Source organism: Anastrepha obliqua, chromosome 2, assembly GCF_027943255.1.
Source record: "Anastrepha obliqua isolate idAnaObli1 chromosome 2, idAnaObli1_1.0, whole genome shotgun sequence".
NCBI lineage: Eukaryota > Metazoa > Arthropoda > Insecta > Diptera > Tephritidae > Anastrepha > Anastrepha obliqua.
This window is the reverse complement of record NC_072893.1, coordinates 125,416,495-125,438,385: the sequence shown is the minus strand read 5'-3', so window position 1 is coordinate 125,438,385 and position 21,891 is coordinate 125,416,495. Positions and strand designations below refer to the sequence as shown.

The 21,891-nt window shown below is 35.6% G+C and overlaps 1 protein-coding gene across 2 annotated transcripts in view; it reads right to left on the bottom strand.

The window, feature by feature from the left end:
* Positions 1-21,891, bottom strand: part of LOC129238943 (kelch-like protein 20) — a 53,409-nt gene that overhangs the window by 4,602 nt on the left and 26,916 nt on the right. Inside the window, exons 1-4 of one of the 2 annotated variants that reach the window (XM_054874187.1) lie at positions 7,028-7,306; positions 2,380-2,669; positions 2,090-2,309; positions 1,722-1,826 (exon numbers count right to left, since the gene is read on the bottom strand). In XM_054874187.1, the coding sequence (XP_054730162.1) occupies positions 1,722-1,826; positions 2,090-2,309; positions 2,380-2,669; positions 7,028-7,153 (741 nt within the window). In that variant the 5' untranslated portion in view covers positions 7,154-7,306. Of the gene's footprint in view, positions 1-1,721; positions 1,827-2,089; positions 2,310-2,379; positions 2,670-7,027; positions 7,307-21,891 lie in introns of those variants that run through there. The other variant, XM_054874189.1, reaches the window with a different exon arrangement.

The following is a 21,891-nucleotide window of genomic DNA, read 5'->3' as shown; positions in this document are numbered from 1 at the left end:
CGTAAGGAGGCCAAACATCAGCTCCGCTTAATTTTGTTGCTAACCTTATATTTGTATAAACTGATTTTGAAAGCCCATTATCGATCAAAAAAGCCAGAGCTTCTTCAGGAGATTTCACAATAAGTGAAAGCGTGGCTTTACTGGATTGCTTTATTTTCACGCAATACTCTGGGTTTTCTATGATTTTCTTCAAAACCGAACTTAATTCGCACTCCTGAGACTTTATTGCAGCTTGTCGTGCCGCCAATAATATTTTTAGAGGATCGTTTTCACATTGCTGGCTTATTTTTGCAATTGCCCGCCGCTTCGATCGATCTGACATTTTTTCAAATTCAACACATGGGCGACCACGTTTCAAGGAAGAAGAATCGGAACTAGACTTTATTCTTAATTCTGGAATGAGAAACTGTGAATTAATCCATTCGACATTTTTCTCTGTAAATGATTTATTATTTTTTTTTTGGTTTTTTTGTATTTAACCTTTCTTTTAGAAATAAGAGACGCAACCATCTTAACTAAACGCTTAAGATCCTCAGAATGTACCTTATTTTCTTCAATTAGTAATTTATTTAAAATATATTTTACACCGCTTCCTTTTTCAGCATCATTGGCATCTAAAATTTCCTTCTTCGTGAATGTCGCCATTATAATGAAACAGCTTTGATTAAATTGCATTTAACAATGAGCCGACCAACTAAGTTTCGAATTTTCTGAAATTTATTTTTGATTTAATGCCTACTATGTTGTTAGAAGCAAAATTCTAGACATTTAAAAAAACCTTCCCCCAATCAGAATTACGTTCTCCCAACGATTTTTTTAATTTATCATGGCTACTTTGTTACTTTTGTAATGTAAACAAAAAAACATTTCTATTGGCTGTGTAACGATTTTTTAAAAATATTTTTAATATATCAAAAATGACTCAAATCTGTCAATTCAGTAAAACGTTATGGGCATTTGAACATAGACACAGTACAAAAGCTGTTCAGAGCGCACATACGTTTTTACCGTTATCTCTGAAAATACTAAAAAGCGCACATTTGCGCATTAATAGGTAATAATAGATACTTCAAAGAATATTTTCATATTGAAATTTTGTTAATATCATGGAGTGCCAAAAGTTGCCAGCATTCGACGGCTAAAACTTTTTGGTAAAAAACAACATTTTAAGAATAAAATTAATTTTTTTTCGTCAAGTTCCTTTATTTCAAAGCTTTTTCAGTATAATCTGTGTTGGAATATTCTAACTGAATACAAAAACGTAAAATTTACCAAAAATATTTTGAGCGATATTCGAATTTCGCACTGTTTTTAACTATATGACCAAGTGCAAAAAAAGCCGAAGTATGAATGGTTATCGCCCTTTAATGGCAAAACTACTAAACGAAATTCTCTGAAATTTTGCTCATAGCTGCTCTAAAGTGTATAGATATCAAAAATATACTCCATTGGTCCCAGTTCCAAAACCGACTTTTGGCCACCTTTCTTGATGCCAGCCCATAGTGCATTAGTGTCGAAATCGAAATTTTTTCAAATAACAAAAAAAAAAACCAACAAATAAACGAATTTGCAACCAAAAAAAATTATGAGAAAGAATATCATAAATTTGCAAAGCTAAATATTTTTTTTTTGTCTTTGAAAACACCAAATTCATAAAGCGAGAAAATGTTATTTTAAATTTAATACAAAAAGATATTATAATTTCTAAATTTCTAACCAACCTGCGTCCACTTGTTGATGCGCGTGTCGTATCGCTCCACCATATTTGTAGGTATATCATTGCAATCACCACCAATGGCGTAAATATAAACGCCAGCGGAGGCCATCTGTGAGGAAAATATAAATAAAAATTTTAAGATGTGAAAAGACTAAAAAAATAGTAACTCTTCCTTCATGTGTTTTCAATGAAATGAACGCATTGCAGAAAAATTCGCTCTCGTGCCAAAAATTACCATCTACTCTCTCAACTGCATGCTTTAACTTTTTTGATTTTCGCCTGCTAGCTAGCTGTTAAAATTTTTGAATCTTTTGCCACGATTGCAATTCTTCGTAGCGCAATCATTTTTGCTTAAACTACAAAAAGGCTTACCCCCGGCACGCCGCGCGCCTGCTGCAGCGAAGCGCATTGCTCCCAACAACGCCGACGTGGATTGTAACGCTCGACAGCATTCGAATCGTGATCATAGCCCAGATTGGTGACCATACCGCCTGCCAAGTACAAATAGCCTTCATGCTTCAGTGCCGTGGCTCTTGTGCGTCCAACTATCAGTTTGGGTGCAGCGCTCAAATGGTCGTTCTCCGGATCCCAGCTAAAAAGTGAGGAGCGAACAGTTAAATCTTGTTTCGGCTTAGGATAATCGAAGTTGCATTCAAACTTACATATATACTTTACGATTGTCATCACTATCCGCCCCGATTAAGTACAGACGTTCCTGAAATTCGACAGCGCAATAACAACGCCACTGAGGCTGCTCTATTTTAAGCGGCTTCAATGTGCGTATGGCACGTGTTGTTGTATCGTAGCAGCATATCCGTAGGCCATCATGCCAATCGTGGAAGAGCAAATATTGTTTCACAATTGATGTACGATACAGGCCCTTCACGGGAATTTCGTGACAAATCGTCCAATCTTCTTTGGTGCTATTGTATTTCAAGACCCTTATGGAGTTCTGTAAAGAGCAGAGGGGTGAGAGTTTGGTTGATAAACAGTTCGCTCAGGAGGTAAAAATAAAGCATTCGAGTGTCCATTTATTTGAGCCGAGCCACAGTTAGTGTAGTGCAGCTCAATCCTCATACATGGAGGGTCCATCCTTCATTCTTATCACTCAACTTCTTAAATTGGAGTTCAAGTGACTGTGAATTTTTTACTCACTTAGGATGGAATGAATTCAAAAAAGCACAAGTTGATTGGACCTTCAGTTTTTTGTTACTTTGAACGAATTTTCAAAAACTAATGTGAAGGACAAGTTTTGCTTTCTCTCAAAGCGTGAAAAGTTTTTAAAGTGCTAAAGTTTGGTATGAATTCAATTTGTGATAAGTCAGTAAATGAGTTCGGCTTCCAAAGCACTTAGGTTAGATTAAATAGCAGTGACTTCCGCCATAGACAACGGCACACTTGGGTGAAATATGTAGTCCGAATTGGGTGCTACGAACTACTACTTTGGTTTGAACTACTGCTTCTTCTTATAGCACCAACCGATATTTCTGAAAATTTGTATCAGACCCCACGCAACATTATCTGCTATCTGCCACCTGCATTTGAGAAAGCTGCTGCCAAATATCACAGCCTGTTTCTACACAGTGCAAGGCAGTAACAGACAAGATCAGAAACTGTTTCTTCTTCCTCATCGTTCACGCAGCTTCTGTAGCACGAAAAGTCATACCCTGCATCCCTGCCTGTTTCCCTATTGAGAAGTGCCCTGCAAAAACTCCAGTCGTAGTGAATGTACCTGCCACCTTCTGGTAGTACATATTTCACGTACGTGCCCGTTCATATTTCGACCATGTTTTTCTTTAATTCTGGCAAGTCGTGTTTTAGTTCCATCCTTCGCTAGCTCGCCTAAAGATAAAATCTTTAAATAGCAATTTTCGGCTTCTATTTTTCACCCTTCGTGCAGTTTACCTCCACGCCCCAAAACCTGGCATACATTTTCTGCAGAGATCGACTTAACTTCTCGGCACGGGAAACATGGTAGACTGTTGCTGATATCTGTATAAGTAATCTCACGCCTCATAGCCGAACTAGTTGGTGCGTGACTACCATTCGGGAGTGCGTAGGTTCGAATATCCGTGCATGAATTAACAAACGAGAAAACGTTTTTCCTAATAGCGGTCGTGCCTCGATAGGTAATGTCAAACCTTCGAGTGTATTTGAGCCATGAGGAAGCTCCTCATAAAAACAATTTTCCGTTTGAAGTCGGCTTAAAGCTGTAGGTCCCTCCATCTGTGGAACAACATTAAGAGACCCGCGACAAATAGGAGGCGGAGCCCGGCCAAACATCTACCAGAAGCGTATGAATCGTAACTGCTACCTCCGCTTTATGTCTGCTCCCTGAAGCCGACATTTGAATTAGAGGAATAGCCATCGCATGCGCCGAGAAAGTGTTCTGCATTGTCAATTTTCTCCAGGTGAGATATTATACTTATAAGTACCACCAACCATCATACCTAGGTTGGTCTTATTTAGTGCTCTCGGCCTACGGATTGTGCACTTGAAATGAGTCCCACCTAGGATCGTCGTTATTTGCATTTCGGTTGCTGCCTTCGAGATTCATACTTTTCTTTCACTCTTTTTCCATTGGGTGCACTGGGATGGTTTTATGTGCACTCGAATTGAAATTGTGATCTTTCGGTCAGTTCTACAAGGATCGCAGCTCTTTGCTTTTTATTTGCTCCTCGCTTCTTCTACTTCTCTCTTCTAGTATTTTTAGCAGTTGTCTGAATTGTAGCACCATTCCACTTGAATTTCTTTCAGAATATCCTGGACTTAACTGAATATTTCCATCAAGCTTGGACTCGTAGCAGATTCCGGTGCTCTTGCTCCCAATTAGTCAGCTGGTAAGGTACTATAGTGCCATAGTTTTCAATATCTACTACACCTTCTTTCATTACTATCCATTCCGCCTTACTAAGCCTGACTAAAGAAAGCATAGAAGGATCTGAAAGTTTTCGCTAGCTGTCAACTAGCAGTTTTTCTGTAATTATGAATTTTTTTTATAGACAGGCTAACTGTATTTGGTTTAAAAATATGCGGTGATCTATAGTTAGTAACAGTTACCTGTTCAAAATAAGGAAACGCGTGTGGGGTATAGGCATATACGGGATGCTGCCGTAGATGACCTAGCAGGCAACGCTGCATAATGCAGTCGATTACGTTACTACTGAAAATGTCGTCGACAAGATGCTAAGCAGCGAGGAAACGTGGTAGATCATCAGAGGTTTCGCGGAAAAAATTCTCCCGATAAAAAAGCGGGACCTGGATGCAGGCACATAGGTATAAACCCTATAATGAGGAAGATGGAACGCCACTCTGAAGTAATGCGATGGAATGCGGTTCCAGGGTGGACGACGGTACCAAACGAGGGGGAGGTTTATAGTCTCCGGACATACATGGTAGAAAAAGTCTGCGTTCACCCACTGTTATAAAGTATTAAAATAATTTAACGTGTTTATCTTAAAACTCTCAGTTATTTCTTTTCACTTATTTCAAAGAAAATTATTCGTAGAATATGAACAAAATTTTTTGGAGTTTGAGCTGCGTCGTGTTCAGATAACGGGATTGTAGTACAGTTACTTAAATAGACTGAGCAGAAAAAGTGTGCGTTCATTTCGAATAGTGACGATTATTTGCATGGCAATTAAGTTAAATTTAATTTTAAATCATTCATGTAGTTGATGCGGTTAAGAACAAATCTAAAGAGGGAAAAATTGATATTAGAAATACATTTTTTGTTACTATGGACCAAAGGCGAAAATAAATAGATATTGGTGAAAGGAAAATCATTGTAAGTTTGTGGCAAAATAGTAAGAGCTATCGGGAAATCGCGAAAATTGTTGGGAGGCAATACTCATCGGTCCAAAGAGTGATAAACAACTTCAAGCAAACGAATTGTTTGGAGTCTAAGCCTCGTTCTAGGCGTCCAAAAAAACTGACGGAAAGAGAAGAACGCAACATAACTATTCTTGTGAAATCTAATCCACGACTAACAGCAAGCTAAATTTCAAAAGACATAGAAGTAAAATACCAAAAGAAAGTACATCCAGATACAGTAAGAAAAATTCTAAAAAGAAAACCCTTCATATCGCGAGTAAATCGACTTAAGCGGATGGCTTTCGCCAAGGAATACGTAAACAAGCGACCTGAGTTTTGGAATAGTGTGATTTTTTCAGATGAGAGCAAGTTTTGCATTTTCGGGATAAAAGGTCGTAAAATTATTTGGAGGAAAAACGGAACGGCACTTGGAAAGCAAAATCAGGTACCTACGGTAAAGCATGGGGGAGGAGGTGCCATGATATGGGAGTGTATGGCTAGTTCGGGCGTTGGAAATATACAGTTTATTGAGTCGATAATCTCGATATTTTAAAAACGAATTTGAGAGAAAGTGCAATCAAACTGGGACTCGGTGAAAGATTTGTTTTCCAACAAGACAAAGACCCGAAACACACGGCAGAGATTGTTAGGTTGTGGTTGTTGTATAATGTTCCAAAGCAACTTCGCACACCCCACAATCACTTGACCTTAACCCGATTGAGCACTTATGGGACGTTCTAGAAAAAAATACGAGAGCGTACAATAACTAGCAAGGAAATGCTTAAGAACGCGCTTAAAGAGGAATGGGAAGCCATAAGTCCAGAAATAACAGCCAAACTAGTTGGATCAATGAAAAGACGCCTTCTAGAAGTCATAAAAAGGCGTGGATATCCAACTAGCTATTAATTTTAAAACATTTCTATGATCTTAAGCCTTTTATTTTATTATTATTGAAGTGAACGCAAACTTTTTCCGTTTAGTTTGAATGGCCTTTTTAATTTTATGTGTTCTCATTTTAAATGTGATTTTGTTATTGGTAGCGAAATATGTGTGATAGTTACGTTTAAGTGAACTAAATAAAACTCATTAAAAAAAATTTCTGAAATATTTATTGTTTTGAACTTTTTCTAATGGAAGGAATATTTCCATAGGTGAACGCAGACTTTTTCTACTATGTGTACCATTGCTGCGACGGCGGATTTCATGGCGTATTAGGCGTTCTAAACCCCCTGATACGCAAAAAAAAAAACCCCCGTACCCAAGTCATATTCAGACGGCCTAAAGAAGGCTAAATGATTCTTGGTTGCCTCACTTCATTGTTATGAGGATCCTTAATTCTAAAGCCCAGTAGGTTCAATATAGCTTTGAGAGTAACAGCTAAAGTTTTGCCTTGTACTACTTCTCCTTTGCAGTTTCTTTATCACAGAGGCGATGGTTTCAATCAAGGTTCTACAAGGTATTATTGGGAGTCAAATAATGTCTAGTATCTATAAATACCTCATTATCGAATTGCACTGCCAATAAACAGCTGTTACTGTCGTTGTATGTGTGCTTAACATTGCCGTTACCGGAACTTTCATTCACAGTTGGGATTTCCTTATTGCGTGAGCAAGAACTGCCCATTATGTACTTGAGTATCAGAGTGGAAGTTATATTCAAACGAGTTTTTTTATTTAAATGAATGACAGAATCTGTGAGATATTTTTCGCGTTTTAGTCAAATTTTTTCTTAATAAAATTAAACTTGAAATATTTTCTTCCATTCACACTGCACCTTTCGCACCTATTATTGCACTGATTGTCCAACGCATCAACACAATGCAGGTGAAGCTTAGGTGGTTTTTTTGTACTCACCGCGATAAGTCTTAGTACTCCAGATAAGAGCTCGTACTGGTAGTTAAATGAATTAGTAAAATATCAAACGCTTCTAAATGAGTGCGTATGTATGCATGAACATACAGATATGTGCGTATGTCTGGAGGGCGCGCTAAATTGATAAAGGTGTCAACAAGAATTCACAATAGCAGCTGAGTGTGCTTGTACGTGGCTTAACAGCTGTTAAGAGGCAGATATAGGGTTCGTTTCCAAGGTTATAGTGAAAGTCTTATTTTAGTAGTGCGGGTACTTTGGATTATCTGCGGAGCAAATATTGCAAATAAAAGGCTACGCCTATGAGCGGTCTTTATTGGACAGCACCTTCCGTACGCTCACCATGTTTTTGCTATCAAAAAGCAGACTTTAAAATCTTCTGTTTATATGAAAGCTCCAAGAGACATCTTAAATTACCAAAAGTGGGCCCAAACCTGTTAAGGGTCTAGTTCCAAGTGCATATGTATGTATGATTCTTCACGATGTGTCAAACTGATATTTTTATTATTAGTCGGAAATGCTCATAAAAGAGTAAAGTACTGTCATTTGATTACGTCATGTATGTATTGGTGTTTTGGCAAATTCGATAAGCGAATTCCGCTTGGTCGCCCTGCATACAGGGGGCTCATGATGTTTGCGACATTAAAAAATGCAAATTTTTTTAAGTTGATTATTTTACTCCGTTGCCAAGCTGCAGACTATCGGACGGGTCACAGGTTGCGGATAGTGAACTGCCTTCAGATATGGAAATAAGCTGCGGTTAAGTTGTTCTTAACAAATAAGCAGTCCCGGACAAGTAGCGGATGGTAGATACAGACGTAGGGTGAATAGTGGGCTTTGTACAATCTTAGAAAAAGCTTAAAGGTCAAAACCATAACCGACAAGGCGAGGAAGTGGCGCCATTAAATAAGCACTTAACACAAAAGAGCGTCGGTCTTGTAGCAAGCGCCTGAAAAACGCAATGCTGATCCCATCAGCAAAATCTAAGATGACGTCGTGGGGCCCCAACCTATTGCTCCTAAATTTATCTGTTACTGGAACCGAATCAAATAAAATAAAATGGAATTGAACTCGGGCATTTCCACTATACGCCCAAAGTCGGCGCGATAGCAATTAATAATAATTTTGCTTTAAATTTCATTTGAGAGATTACACAATTTTGGTTTTTTAACATATTTTCACATATTTTCTAGCCTGCGGTCGGGAACATCTAGGTTAAATAGAACTTGATGTAATTTTTTGTTTTTTTGATAAGAGGAGGGTAAAAATGTCAGAAACATTCGGGTGAATCCGTCTCGCCAATGATATGTGGGGTATGCTCCCACTAAAACAGACCTCCCTTATTCAGCTGACTTCCAGCCGGGATTTGGGCATTTGCACTATATCGAAGGTGGAGCCGTAATTGTGGATATCAACGACAAAGAAACCTACGTCCGGGCTCTCTACCTATGACGTATGGAGATTATATAATTATATAGATTATACATTCTTTCGTTATGAAGTAGATGGAACTTCGAAAATGTGCGGTAATGTCATAATGCAGGCAAGGCTAGGGATGAGTTTGTATGTCCAGCGGCAATTCGCTGTTTCAACTCTTGGTCCCTTGTGGGGTCGGCACCTTACCTTGGATAGAGACGGTTTGGCTCAAATGCTCGGATATCCAGTGGAATTTTTCCCGCAACCACACAAATTGCATCATCGGATACTATCCGGTAAGCACAGGCTACTCACAAAGCACTTACCCTATAAACCTACCTGGCCTCTCGTAGGTGTGTTTCTTGGGCTTGGGACCAAATGGGAGCGCCCTATAGGAGGATAGGGTTTATCACAGTAGATAGAAGCATCCTCCTTGCACGTTGGGCTCCCCCAATGATGTAATGCATTCAATGATAGTAGGACCTCTCAATAGTACTAGTATTAACTGCTTCTAACACATATAGAAGTGCAAAGAAGACCTTTTGAGTCGAAGTGTCTGTCATTGAGCTCACTACAGATACTAAATTATTACTATTACTATTATGAAGTACAGCGGTGCGATTTAGGTGGCCCGATTCCCGAGCAACGAGAATTTACCCACCTCATTAAACGAAGTTCATCTGCTCGGAGGCGTGAAGGTAAAAGCGCGTCGAAACTTCCTCTGAACAAATAAATACCGACGACGGTATGAGTTATTGGTGAACTGCCAAAATCACTGCCATTTTCTTAAATCTCATTTTTTTCTTAAATATTATATTAAAATTTTTTAAACCTATCCTCTTAGAAAAAAGTTATTAAATTTTATTTTTGTTATACTGTTCGTTAGCCACCCTGTATTTATAGCTCCGTATGTAACAATTAAATTGTGTTCAACACTTAGTCAAATGTAGATAACCGTTTAGCGGCTGTTTTTTTTAATACGAAATTATTGTTTATTGGCCTGCTGGTCTATAAATATTTTAAAACTCGAACATTTTGCTTCAAAATTCATGATTTTATAAGAGGCGCAATAATCAAAGTACGCATACATAAATAAGTATTAGTGCCACGGGAAATCACCGTGAGGTCGTAGCGCAGATTTATCGAGTCTTTAAAATCACGCGACCCCAACCAACTGAGCGGAAGTACGTAAACAAAAATTTGGTTTGTGTGTCTCTTTGTCTCTGTGCAATTTTCGAAAATTACTCGCAACTCTTTCAAGTTTAACCCTGAATAAAATTTAAAAAATAATTAAAAAAGATGTTGTCTGTAAAGTCGGTTTACTGACGATAGTTTAACGTGACAACGTCATACGAAAATATTGATGGAATGGTTGCAATTTTCAAAACAAAATTTTAATTTTATTTGTTTGATAGATATTTTGTATGGATATAGAGGAGGAGGTAAATGGAATTGCAATGGAATAGGTCAAGTTACATTTACACAAACGTGAAAAATGACGAAACATTTATCAAATTCATGAAAGATATCTTCAATTTCGATTGTGCATCAGACGTTAATAAGTCAACAACACTAAGAGGCACCATCATCGATTTACCTTTTTCAAGACACTTTACACTCGAAACACTCCCTTTCATTTCCTACTTTTTCTACCATCGTCCTATTCTCAACAGAGAAATGGTTCATTACCATGCACACAGCAAGAAGGCATATGAGAACACAAGTATGTGAATTTATATACAAATGCGCATATACATACATATACATACATATATATGCTCACTCAAGTAGGACAGAGCCAGATGTCAAACGTTGCCGAACGCGGGGGCCGATTGTGCTCTTTGTCGTTCGTTCGGCGCTCTCGCTTGCAGTTCAAGCACATTAGCTTACATTTGCTTGCGTACGGAATAGATTCGTATATTTGATATGTATGCATCTTTATATATAGATTTGTTCTTTTTGAAAATTGCGCGAAATTGTATATGTACATATATTAGTATACAACATATCTTATAAGGTATATGGTAAATATTACCATACATTTTTTCCTTCATATATAATAAAAAAATTAATAATAATAACATTAAAACAACAGGTATACAAATTACAAACTTGGTTTTATTTTAAATTCTTCAAGTAAATCAAATTAATAATAATCAATAAGAAGGCATATGCAAATACAAATACGTGAATTTATATATGTAAATATGCGCATATACATACATATATACGCTCACTTAAGTAGGAGAGAGCAAGATGTCGAACGTTGCCGTTCGTTTGCTTTGTCGTTCGTTCCGCGCATTCGCTTGCAGTTCATTCAAGGTAACAGCAATGAGCAAGGTAACGATAAATAAGCAAGGTAACACTAATGAGCAAGGTAACGACACATTTTTTCGTGCGTGCAGCCGGCTAAATCGAATTATAAGACGTTATCACGTCAAAAATAAATCAGCTCAATGTATTGTCCTATGGCTCCTGAGGTATTTCAGCTTATTTCTGTAGCCATTTAGGTGGAACCTTCCCACTTCCTTTCTATCACTGGAGGTTAAAATGGATAGAATACAAAATTCGCGGATTGAAGTGAAATTGAATTAAATTAGTAAGATAAATTGTGTAAGTAAGATAATTGTAAGATAAATGGGTGGTAGGTGGATTTGAATGGGACTAAAACGAAAATAGTTATTTCTGAAAATGCAAATAAACCCCCCCGATAGCTCTTTAACTATTGCTGTCAAATTGCCTGAAAACCGAGTAATGGTAACGCGTTATGTCTGACTTTCTGTATTCTCTCAGCCTAAGGTCAAATGTGACCTTAGTAATTTCGGCATTCGATTAGAAATTTGTAAAATATCTTAGAGCGCATTTTGACATTTTTGCCTTCGACAGGCAATGCCAAACCTCCGAGTGTATTTCTGCCATGAAAAACATCCTCATAAAAATTAACTGCCCTGTGGAGTTGGCTTGAAACTTTAGGTCCCTCCATTGGTAGAACAACAACAAGACGCACGCCACAAATAAGAGGATAAGCTTTCCCGAACACCTAACAGAAGTGCACGCGCCAATTATTTAGTTTTTATTTATGAGATTTCCATTACCTGCAAGAACCTCCGCAATCTGGGTCCGAAAACGTTTGCGTGCCCAATCAAATGCTTTTTATCCATATTGACCATAACAGTAATAATTTCAGCCTTCAGAGAAAAAATGGTGTTATGAGAATGCTTATTGGTTTCACGCCGAACCTAAGGTCTGGCGAGTTGGGCAGCCATAAGTTCGGTGTTATGCGGTCATGGAAATTTTCAGCCATCCAAACCTGTATGGCCATCGCCTTGTGTGAAGGAGCAGAGTCTTACTGAAAAATGTATGGGCTGCCACTGCGTATACTATCAATCTAGGGTTTCACTACTGTCTCTAGAACCTCGTTATATGCAGCAGAATTCACTCGAAATCCTTAAGTATAGAAGTATGGTGGTCCTTTGTTGCTCACAATACCTAAAACCACAGCAGTGGCTGGAAACTTCATGTGCATGATAACTGGAACCTCTGTAGGATTGGAACATAGCCATCTATCAATCCGGTCATTTCTGTGGTTGGTTTTTTTTTAATTCTTGGTCTAAATTTGTTTCGTCATAAAAACCATAACATCTCTTGATCAGAAGGCGTTTAGATGGGAGAACTCGCTGTTCTCATCTTAGCTTCGATATAAACTGGCTTCTGCAAAATAACGTAGGATTTATACCGCAGATCTTTATAAACAACTCGATGAATAGGATCTTCAGAAGCATTAAGCTCCCTCGCAAGGGTCTTCATTGATTTTGAAGGAACCTCGTCAATGATCGCTTGCACTTGTTGAAAAAATTCTGCAGATCGGGCAGTCTCAGAACGCTTCTCGTGTTTTTTGCATTTTGCAACAGATTCTGCATCGACGCCTGACGAACGAACGAATGAACGGGGGCACTTAAGAGAGTTAGAGATTTGTAGATCGTTGTGATTTGAGGCATGATAACTGCCTTTCAACGTCTTTTCATTTCATGAGTTAAGTTGTAGTCCTTCAGAAAAAGAGCAAAAAGAAAGATATTGGTTTTAAGAAGTTATAGCCACAAACATGCATGCCATCTAATACTGTACGCATCCGTAAGTTTTGTGATATGGGTAATTTTTTTTTAATTTTTGTTTTCGAATTTAATATTTTAAAAAAATTTTTAAGCTTTGAAAATTAACAAAAAAAAAAAAATGTTTAACTTTCGAAAATATTTTTTTTATTTTTTATAATTTTTTATGCAATTTCTTTCTTAATATAATTTGTTTTAATTGCTGTAAGAATTTTATATTTCTAAAGCGTGTGTGTAAATTTATTTCTTACCAATTTCTCGCGCTTCTCCAAATGTCAAGACCGCAATGTACTTATATGCATATATACGTACATTGCATCAGCGAAACCAGTACCCACCGGCTCATACTACGGCACCCATTCACTTCACTCACTCACTCAAAATGCGCTTTCAATAGGAGTGAAGTTCCTTGGTGAACGGTTAGGTGACTCAAAATAATACCAGAGAATTAATATTTCAGCTATGCTGCTTCTTCCCCACTGCTTCTTTTGTAGGTCGCTGCTTGGTGCTTTTCTTTCTCACTCACTTCTCCACCACTTCACTACTCAACTCGACGACATACACATCTACGCGTCTGTTGCTTTCTTTATCAAATTTCGACGCTAGATGGGGCTACAGCTGCTAAGACGGTGTAGAAGTGCAAAGTTAACAAATAATGCTGCGGATTGAGCATAGAGGGCGCCCTGGGCTGCCGTTAGGCGACTGCATTGAAGGAGTTGGTAAGAAAGTGATGGGAATTACATACATATTTACTTCCAACCATACGTATATATGTGAATGCTTGCATATGAGAGTATTTATTGAAGAAAAGGGGATTGGCAAAATTGAGAAAAAACACTAAATGGAAATAAATTTAAGAAAAAAATGTAGCACTAAATGCAAATAAACTTAAAATATTAAAAAAAAATGTAGTTAAAGAATTTATATTACATTTTAATGCAAAATTGCGCACTAAATGGCAATAAATTTTCAAAAATCTATTAAAATTTGATAAAAAAAGTAATCGAAAAATCTATATTACATTTTGGGGCGAAATTGAGCACAAAATGGAAATTAATTTACAAAACAAAAATTTAAATGAGTTTAATTAAAAAATTTATGTTGCATTTAAAAAAAAAAAATTGAGCACTAAATGGAAATTAATTAAAAAAAAATATTTAAATAAATTTAATTATAAAATTTATGTTGCATTTTAATGCAAAATTGAAAAATTAAAAAATATTACAATACAAAAATTTTTAATTAAAAAATTAATATTACATTTTAATGCAAGTTTCAGCTCTAAATGGAAGTTAGTTAAAAAAAAATATTTAAAGAACTTTAATTAAAAAAATTTATGTTACATTTAAATGTAGAATTGAAATAAATTTCCAAAAATATGGAAAATTTAATAAAAAAATGTATCTAAAAATCTATATTTTATTTTGTGGCGAAATTGAACATTAAATGGAAATGAATTTATAGAAAAAAAAATTTAATTTAAATTTAAAAAATTTCATTAAAGAATTTATTTAACATTTTAATGGAAAATTGGGCAATAAGTTTGAAAAAAGTTTAAAATATTACTCAGAAAAAATTGAATTAAAAAATTTATAATGCATTTTAATGAAATTTATGCTTAAATAACTAATATTAATATATTTCTCAATAAAGTTTTACAAACTTTCAATAAAAATTAGAAAATTCATTTAGTTTAAAAAAAAATTAAAAAAAACTGTTATTAAAAAACATAAAGTTGTATATTTTTGCATAAATCATATTAGTTACTTACCGTCCATAGTTATTTTAAGTATTAACAAATGTGGGGTAGGATAAAAAACTTATTAGTACTGACTTTTTATTCCATCAATAAGTATTTTAATTTTAATGAAAAAATAATAATAATAAAAAAGCTGATGGCCTAGCCGCTAATGCTTTTTTAATTCATTGTGATTGTAATTCATTACTTTTCCAATTTTTAATTAAAAAAAAAACAAATAATAATAAAAAAATTAAAACAAAAAATATTAATTAAAATTTTACGTCAATATATATTTTAACATTGAAATGAAAAAAAATAACAAAAATTAAAAAAGAATATTAAATAAAATTTTAACATATTAATTAAAATTTTAACAAATTTTAATATAATTAATATATGCAAATGGCGATGGAATGGACTGGGAAAGCATTAGCAGAACTGACGACCCGGTCGTCCTCGAACTACTTGAAGGCGTTCTAACCTGTATGAACTAGAAACAGTTTACCAAACGTGGGATGTCGTAAAGAGAACAGCGGTTAACAGAATAAGATTTAAATGCTTCGTTGAAGCCCTATGGTCTTAAGTAGAATAATAAAGCAATAAAAAAAATTTGTTAAGAGCACTATTTCAAAGTATAAATTAAGAAATATTTAAAAGAAATTGGCAAACACGCTTTTTTATAATTTTTTACATTTTTGAACAAAAAATTTCTGAATGTAGTTTTATACCTATACTAGCGTACCCTCGCCCGCTTCGCTAGACGATAAATTCAATGATTTGCTGAAAGAGAATAAAATTAATACGAAACAAAGCAAATTCTTTGATACAATTTCATTCGAACTTTATTGTAACACTTTTTGGTAGACAACGTTTTGGTTTTTTCATCTTTCGCGTGAATAATGACGATGGTTTGCCAACTCGTGAGCAAGCTACATACAATTGTCCATGAGAAAAAATTGGGTATTCTAAATTAATACCGCACATTTGTAGAGACTGTCCTTGCGCCTTATTAATTCTCATAGCGAAGGCAAGGCGAATAGGGAACTCCAAACGTTTGAAATCGAATGGTAAATCCGCCGGAATCAGTGGAATTCAGGGTATCAAAATGTCTTCTCCTTTGTACTTCCCTTTCAAAATTGTTGCTTCGATAACGTTACCCATTAGCTTCTTCACAGCGAGTCTAGTACCGTTGCAAAGTCGGGGCACATTACTATTGCGCAGCATAATAATCGGTGCTCCAATTTTTAATCGTAAATTATGAGGTGGTGAGTTTAAGAATTCAGTTGGATAATTTACGACCTCATCTTGATCAGTAATAGTGTCCATTGACTTATACGCAACTTTGTCACCAGGTATTTGATCTAAAATAGCTGAATTTATATCATTGACGTCCTTATTTTTCCCAGCTAAAATTGCTCTTTCGCTGAGTCAATCATGGTTTTTGTAATGTTGAACTATGTTTGGAAATACACTCTGTATCAATGCCTCTTTAGACTGTACAAAGTGCAGAAATTGTTAGGCAATGTTATCATTCCTGTTGTTTTTGAAAAAAGGTTTATTTTTTTTGGTTAAAAAGTGTTTTTTGAAGTTTTGAAAAACACTTCGCTCTAACAAATTTCTTCTCAGTTAATTGCTGAAAAATAAATATTTTGAAAAAACTATTTTTTTTTTAATTTAACGTTTTTGAGAAAATTTTGTTCTTGAAAAAATTTCATACTTTTGTAAAAGTTTAAATTGATTTGTTAAAAAAGATTTTTTTCCGCTTTGAAAAACACCCCCTCGAAAAAATGTATTCTCTATTAATAGTGGAATATGAAATGCTTTGAAAACACCTTTTTTTTTTAAATTTTGTTTGGTTTTCAGAAAATTTTGTTTTGAAAAAATTTCATACCCTTGAAAAAGTTTTATTTTATTTTATTTGTTTAAAATTTTTGAAATGTTTTTTTTTTGTAATTTTAGAAAAACACCTCTTCGAAGAAATTTCTTTTATCTTTTTGAGGAAAATTTGGTTTTGAAAAAATTTCATGCTTTCGAAATTTTTTTATTTTACTTTATTTCTTCAAAATTTTTAAAAACAATTTTTTTTATAATTTTCGAAAAACACCCCTTTGAAAAAATGTTTTCTATGTGTCATAGTGGTATTCCATTAACTTTTAGGATTATAGTCAAATACTTACAAATATCTACGCTTTCACAAATAGCAACAATAAACAAATTTCCTCAAAACCAAAAAATTTACTTTTTTTCTAAAAAAATTCTAAACAAACAACGTAATAAATTTAGAATTTTGTGTTCACGAAAAAACAGTATTTTTTTATTGTATTAACTGAAAACCAAAATGTTGCAAAAAATCAAAACAAAACTAAATTATTTTTTTGTGTTCATTTGGTCCATATGTTCCATAAAAAGTTGATATGGTAAATAATATGCAGGGTCTGATACACACAAATTTCCATTGACCATTATAGTGACAAAATTATCGATCACCAACAGGATTTCAAAATCAGAGTTGGAATTAGTTGTTGTGTGGTGTACTTCTGAAAAATTGAGAAATAAACAAAATAAATCTAAAAATTCGAATTCTAACTTTATCTTGTGTATGTTCTTATTACCTTTGAATTTTTCGAATGAAGCACCATTCATTTTAAATTTTTCAAGAATTTTTTTTATCATTTCGCGTTTCTTTCCTTTTTCATTCGATTCCAACATTTGTTCATAGCCGAAAACATCGTTTGCGAACGCATTCATTTCCATATAGAATTGGTCAAAGAAAGCATTGCTCAATTGAATTGAAACATTATTTTCATAAATACTTAGGACCTTAACTAATGCACCTTGGTACATACCTAACGCAGATATTCATCGCGACCTTGACATCGATACTATTGATGAAACAATACAAAGCGCTAGCAGAAGATACATAAATATACTATTAACGCATACAAATCCTATGATGAGAAGACTACCAAATAAAGAAAAATCTACCCAAAGTCGGCTTAACCGTCAAACACCAACAGATCTTGCAAAATTCTTGTAATCAATTGTCAACTAATCGTATATATCATTGTTTGTTAACCACTTGTTTTTAAATAATATGTATATATTTCTTCTAAATGAGCTTGGGGGCATTGGCCCTTCAATATCATTCTCATTCCATCTTTTTGTAAATCAAATTACTTATTGTCTAACGACAGGTGTAATATTTTATGGAAGAAATAAAAAAAAAAAAAAAATTTTCATTCGAATCATTTGAAATTTCTGTATACAATACATTTCTGTATCACAATACAAATACAAAAAATTCAAAAAAAGTTGTACACATAAAATTACACATAAAATGAATGTCGATTCGAAACTTACTTTAATCTAACAATCCAGCAAGTTTTGTTTTGGACAATATTTTGATTTTTTCTTTTTTTTTATATGAAGAAAATATTTAAAAGAAATTTTTTTTTGCTAAAAACCTTCCCCTAGTGGATCCCTATAATATGAAAAAAGAACGAATAAAATTGGCCTCGTATCGGCCCAAAAAAATGCGGACAAACGAACATCATTTCATTTTTATATATATAGATTTGAGAAAGAATATTTTAATGTTGTGTTTTCCAATATTTTTCTGTATTTTTTTATACATGCGATTTTGCATAAGTCATAGTTAGTGAGTTACGACAAGAAATATGCTTGGTCGTCTTTCAATGCCTGCAACCCGTAGCAACAATTTTTATTATCCTTTCGGCGTTGCATACCCGCAAGGCTGAGTTCTCGCACACACACTTTGTGCCTATAAATCTTTGGATATTTTGCACTTCCTTGATTTAAATATTAATGCCATTGACTATAAACCTAAATTTCTTTCTTACCAATTTTTTTTTCGCTACTCTTCGCTGCTTTTAAATTTTCCTCCTTTAAATTTCACTCCAAGTGTCTTATACCCCACGCAACGAATACAGCTTGGAAGACCCCAACAACACATGGCATACTTAAAAGCACGCTAAGTACACACGGACACTGTATGCATAACTGCAACTTGAACTACACACCCACACAGATATACTCATAAGTGAGTACCTTTGAAGTGAGAGGTTACTTGAAATTATGCGCTTTGATGAGCTACCATTCGCCGCCTTGAAGGCGTTGCAAGGAAAATCATTCCAAAACGTATGTGTGTGCGTGTGGGGGAGGGTGTATATGTATGTACATATATGCGGAAGTTTAGAGCTTCAGTACTTTTGCACTTTTCCACGCTTAGCTATTTGGTGATAATCTGGTGTACTTGCATTTCGCCTTTGCTTCTATTTCCACTGCTCGAGTGCCACTTCATTCACACCAAAAAAGGATTTTCAAAAGAAAGCCGCCAACACTGACAACACTGGCGCTAGCATATGGCAGCTTTGGTGCAAGGAAGATGGCATTTGCTGCATATCCTTTTTGTGGCTAGTAAGCAAATGCACACACACACACAGATGTACTCTTGTTCCTATACAACTGTGTGCAGAGTATTTGCTTTTGTTGGCGTGTGTGTGTGTGGATATGCATGAACTTATAACTTACTGCTCACATATCCTTGAGTGCCCTTATTTATTTAATATACCACAACAGCGCTAAAATGTGCAACAAGCAGCTTAACAACACAATTAAGCAACACTTAAGGAGCTGCCATGAGAGACAAGCCGCAGATATAGGCATGTATATATTTACCTAGGCATTTATGTGTGTGTATGTATAAATAGGCGTATATAAATAAGTGTTTGTGTAGCTTCACTTATGCAGAAATGCCACTCAAAATCTTAAGACAATTTATAAAGGCTTTGAAGTTTTGCCGGCCAGCTTTTTTTGTGGGGCCCAAAGTGCACTTTAAAGGAAAATTCGAGTGCAAGAAGGTAAGAAAGAGATGGAGTGAGTTTAATAAATAAACGATAGAAGTTAGAGCGGTCGAGTATAGAGTAGACGAAATTCGGGTAGAGCTGAAGCTATGATTGTATGGCCGGCACAATATTTTTCAATTTTGCGTTTACAGAATCCTTTCACTTTAGCAACTACACTAAGCGAAATAGCTATAGGGTACAAACCAATATAAAAAATAAGACAATAATAGTTCCACTGATCACCTACGCTTCGTTGGCATAGTGGCCAAAAGTAGACCAAATTAAGACTCAGATGACACTTAACCAGTATACAGAATAGCCTGTCTGGGCGTAATGGGAGCAATGCGAACTTGCGCCCACAACGGCTTTAGTAATGGTCGCTGGACTCATTCCACTCCACCTTGCAGCCAAACAGTAGGCAACCAGTGCAGTCCTAAGGATTTCTAATCTATTTCATCCTCATTTGAAATGGTGTTTTTTGGGTGTTTCTTTAAAAACGTGTAAAATGGAAACGAAAAAAGATTTTTTATTTTTGTTTTTCGTATTTCATTTTTTGATCCATTGTTAAAAAATAGAAATTTTGTATGGCCATACGAGGTTCGTTCAAAAAGTTGTCAGCCTTTAAAAATAGTCTTTACATGGACAATGAACACAGACATATCCGGTTCTACTAAACCGATTTTGATGAAATAAAATTTAAATGACGCAAGATTGATGTCGTTATCGTACGAGCTACGATCATTTGGAAAAAAAAATTTTAGCAATTTTTTCAGAGCTTTAATGTGAAAAAAGAGGTAAGAAAACCGGTTTTCATCTTTGAACGTCCGCATTTCGTCAATTTTTTTAAATCGTAGTTCACACGCTAACGACATTCATACTGAACAAGAACCTTTTTATCCTTATGATTTCAGACAGCTATGCGTTGCCGGAATCCGTGTCGGCAGCGACATATCTGTTATTGTTTTTGTCTTATTGTTTAGCAATGAATCAAAAAATAAAATTATTATTATTATTATTAGAAGGCCATTACGCACTGCGACCAGAGTTGATCTATTGTGAAGGCCTATTTTGTAACCCTAGAGTTTTAGGCTTTTTAGAAATTTTAGCACAGTTTTGGGTTTGTTGTTCCAAAGATTGCATCGAGATACTACGGTACCACCAAGGTGGTGAAGTCTTTGTCTGCCCAACGCAGGACATTCACAAAGCACATGTTCTGAGCTTTCTATGTCCATTTCGCAAAAGCGGCAGACATTGGTCTCGGATAGACCAATCTTATTTAGATGGTACCTCAGGCTGCAGTGACCTGTAAGGTATCCAGTTAAAAGACGCAGATCTACTCTGTTTAGTGAGAGAAGTTTGTCAGATATTCCTTTGTTGGGGCTTATGAATAGTTTAGCTTGACGCTGACCGGCACAGTTTAGCCAGTGTGCGGCAAGTTTCCTTTCTTCCCATTTCCTAAGGAATTCATTTATGTGGCCTTTTGTTAGTCCACAGAAAGGCTCAGGACCAGTAAGTTGCATATTTGCTCCTTGTTTTGCAAGGTCATCAGCCATTTCATTTCCCACATGTCCTTCATGTCCCGGAATCCAACATAGTGTTACTGTGTTGAGGTTTCCTAACGTATTTAGAAGGTTTAGGCAATCATTTACCAATTTAGAGGTGATAGTTGTTGATAGAAGGGCTTTTAGAGCCGCTTGGCTATCTGAAAGTATGTAGATGTGAGTACCTCTCATTTTCCTTCTAAGGCATTCTCTCACACATATTTCGATGGCATGTATTTCTGCCTGGAATATAGTTGGGTAGGATCCCATCGGAATCGATTTTCTGAATTTGGGCCCATTGATTCCTGCCCCTGTTCTACCATTTTCCAATTTGGACCCATCAGTAAACCATAGCTGGGAGCCAGGTCTGAAAGTGATAGAGTTAGTTCTCCAGTCTGTTCGTTCATTGATTATAACTTGGAAGTTCCTGAAGAGTATTGGTTTGGGTGATAGTATATCATCCCTATGAAGAATGGGACTGTGTAGGAAGTCTTCTAAGATCTTTAAATGTCCTTTCATATTCCCACTTTTAAGTTCAGATATACCTTTTAGTCTTAAGGCACTCGAGCGAGCTTCCCTTTCAATTAGAATTGGAAGCGGTGGTATGTTCAGGAGCACACCCAATGCATCCGTGGGACACGTTTTCATAGCCCCTGTAATGCCAACACATACCAGGCGATGCAGTTTGCTTAATTCGTTTGCCGCCTTTCTTTGCTTGACCTTGGGCCACCATGCTAAAGATGCATAGGTGACTATGGGTTTTACAACTGTGGTGAATGTCCAGAAGGTCATTCTAGGGCTTAGTCCCCATGTCTTGCCGA